The sequence below is a fragment of the Phyllostomus discolor genome, chromosome 6, assembly GCF_004126475.2.
Source record: "Phyllostomus discolor isolate MPI-MPIP mPhyDis1 chromosome 6, mPhyDis1.pri.v3, whole genome shotgun sequence".
NCBI lineage: Eukaryota > Metazoa > Chordata > Mammalia > Chiroptera > Phyllostomidae > Phyllostomus > Phyllostomus discolor.
In genome coordinates, this window is record NC_040908.2 from 160,856,145 (window position 1) to 160,859,222 (window position 3,078).

Below are 3,078 nucleotides of genomic sequence, written 5' to 3' on the forward strand. Positions count from 1 at the left end.
AGGTCTACAGGCTAAAGACAGCCCATAACCAAGGAATGTTTAACCCTCAATTTTGTGATTCTGTGATGAGATGAGAGTAACAGGAAAAAGAATAAGTTTAGGAAAAAGGGCCTATTTCAAGCTTGAACGTGGATTTCAAGGAAGAATTAAGCAAAATAAGGACTCACATGGAATTGCTGAACCAGACAGTACTATGCATGAAGCAAAGAACTGGAGAAACTGGAGACACAGAAAACCTCAGTGGTGGCAGAATTTGAGAAAAGGCAAACTGAAAAGGAAGGCTTTAAGACTTTAAACCCCTTCCACACTTGAAGACCTGCAGGTCACCACCAGTTTTTCCTAAACCAACATAAAGACAATCATACAATCCTAGCAGTAATATTATCACTAGAACTCATTAGACTGTGCCAAACCAAGAGTTTTCTTGTTTTTTTTTCAATATACTACCTAATTTAATTCTATAATAACAGTATAAATAAAGTAGGTCTTATTACTGCCTTAATTTTGCAGATGAGTATATAAGGTTGAGGTAAGTTAGGTTAGGATTAATGATTCCTAGGCAGCAAACAGTTGTGCTAATACACACCTCAGCCCATAGTCCAAGCTCTGTACCAGATGCTTTGCCTTCTCTTCAGAATTGCATCTCTTGGTTGTGTATGTTCCTACCCTATACATGTCTCAGGTATGACACTATGAAGCCCCAAGCACTGAGTGTAAACCACTGGAGATGAGGGATAACTATACACTGAGTAGAATTCACTTTGATTTAAATACAATTAAGACCATGAGACTTAGGACCCGATGAGTGTGGATTCAAAGGTCAGCTTGGATCCAATGCTTGGCTTCTCAGTTAATACTGGATAAATATAAAAAATTACTCAGCCTCTTGTGCATCCTAATTTAAATGGATATAATAACAAAATAAAGATAATATTCTTAAGAGGACATAACACATATACTTTTAAAGTACATTGTGTTGTTTCTGACAGGTAAGCAGCATGCAAGTACATGCCTTTACTAGGCTTTGGAAAAGTTGACTGACAGGTACATTCACTGTGGATAAGCCATTCACTGAGTTATTTAACTTTCTATATCTCATTTTATAAACTTATGAACTTGAAAATTAGGGAAATTTTTCATGAAGATTCTTCAGATTCAACAACATGTAAACTTATATACAATTAATGCACTTTGTTTTCTTATGAAGACCATATTTTGTCTAGAGAATCTTGAAATACAAGTTACTGCTATAACGACATAATACATGTTGCATGCACACTTCTCAATTTAAGTGTCTTTGTCACTGTTTCATTGTTCTCCTAGCCACCAAGCATTTGTGATTCTTCACTTGATGGAGAACACTACAGAAGTGACTGAGTTCATCCTCCTCGGACTGAGCAATGACCCAGAGCTGCAGGTGCCCCTCTTCATCATGTTCACTGTCATCTACCTCATCACAGTGATTGGGAATTTGGGAATTATGGTGTTGATTCTCTTGGACTGTCATCTGCACACTCCCATGTACTTTTTCCTCAGTAACCTGTCTCTGGCAGATTTGTGTTACTCCTCAGCTGTCACTCCTACAGTCATGGCTGGATTTCTTCTAGGACACCAGGTCATCTCCTACAATGCATGTGCTGCTCAGATGTTCTTTTTTGGAGCCTTTGCCACTGTGGAAAATTTCCTCTTGGCCGCCATGGCCTATGACCGCTATGTAGCAGTGTGCAAACCCCTGCATTATACTACTACCATGACCAGAGGTGTGTGTGCAAGTCTGGCCATAGGTTCCTATTTCTGTGGGTTCCTCAATGCCTCCATTCACACTGGGGACACACTCAGCCTCTCTTTCTGTGAGTCCAATGTGGTCCATCACTTTTTCTGTGATGTTCCAGCAGTCATGGTTCTCTCTTGCTCTGATAGACATGTTAGTGAGCTGGTTGTTCTTTATGTAGTGACCTTCAACATCACTTTTGTACTTCTGGTTATCTTGACTTCCTACACATTCATATTTATCACCATCCTAAAGATGCACTCATCTTCAGGGTATCAGAAGGCTCTGTCCACCTGTGCCTCTCACTTCACTGCAGTCTCCATCTTCTATGGAACTATTATCTTCATGTACTTACAGCCCAGCTCCAGTCATTCCATGGACACAGACAAAATTGCATCTGTGTTTTATACTATGATCATCCCCATGCTGAACCCCCTGGTCTACAGCCTGAGGAACAAGGAGGTCAAGGGTACACTCATGAAGGTTGTCTTAGAGGCAAAGCTGTTTTTCAGATTATGACTTAAACATTGTACAATTCCCATTAACCAAGTTTTATTAAGGCCTTGGGAAAATTAAGGTATCAAAGTAATATCCTTTCTCATTCTTCTGCCTTAAAACACGAATCATTATGCCCAGAAATGTTCCTGACCAGGAAATGCTAAGATCTCTTGGGCTTGCTTATCAAAATCATTATTAAGGATATTGGCTGATTCACCTATTTTCCATGCATTCTTTTCTACCTCATCAATGGAAATACACATAAAATAGGGCCACTAATAAGACCATGAGCAAAATGCCGCCATGTGCCCCAGGAGGATACCTGCATCTTCAAGTAGAAACCAATAATGTTGTACATTTTGCTCCTGGAAATGCTTTGAAGTGGTTAATACTGATATTTCATGTCTGCTTTTGTTGATTTAAATGATCCTTTATTACTTCCCCATTCTTTTACCTTACTTCATTCACAATTTTTCTTCCCATTTTGCAATCTGACAACACCAAACATGTGCCAGCCTCAGGGCATTTGTACTTCCTCTTCCCTGTATGGAATGTTCCCTTACTCCATTAAGGTTGGTGTTTAAATGTTACTCTGTTATAGATTTTATTGTTGACCACCTTTGTAAAATAGCCATTGTTTATTTCCATGCACAATACTCTTTCACTGTGAGTTATTCTTTTGAAAAAAATTCTCACCCAAAAATTTGTTTTTATTGATGTTAGAGAGAGAAGAAGGGAATACAGAGAATCACCTGACCAGGGATCAAACCCCCAACCTAAGTATGTGCCCTCACAGGAACTGGAACCTG

General features: G+C 39.1%; 1 protein-coding gene across 1 annotated transcript; it reads left to right on the forward strand.

Moving 5' to 3' along the window:
* The first annotated feature begins 1,348 nt into the window (after positions 1-1,348).
* On the forward strand, positions 1,349-2,290 carry LOC114499105 (olfactory receptor 5B3-like). Its single transcript, XM_028515056.1, has one exon. The coding sequence runs from the start codon at positions 1,352-1,354 to the stop codon at positions 2,288-2,290; it is 939 nt and encodes a 312-aa protein (XP_028370857.1). The 5' UTR covers positions 1,349-1,351.
* Positions 2,291-3,078: the final 788 nt, after the last annotated feature.

What these genes read in the sequence shown, in the direction of transcription:
- LOC114499105 (XM_028515056.1), top strand. Translation starts at nt 1,352, where the DNA reads ATGGAGAACACTACAGAAGTGACTGAGTTCATCCTCCTCGGACTGAGC.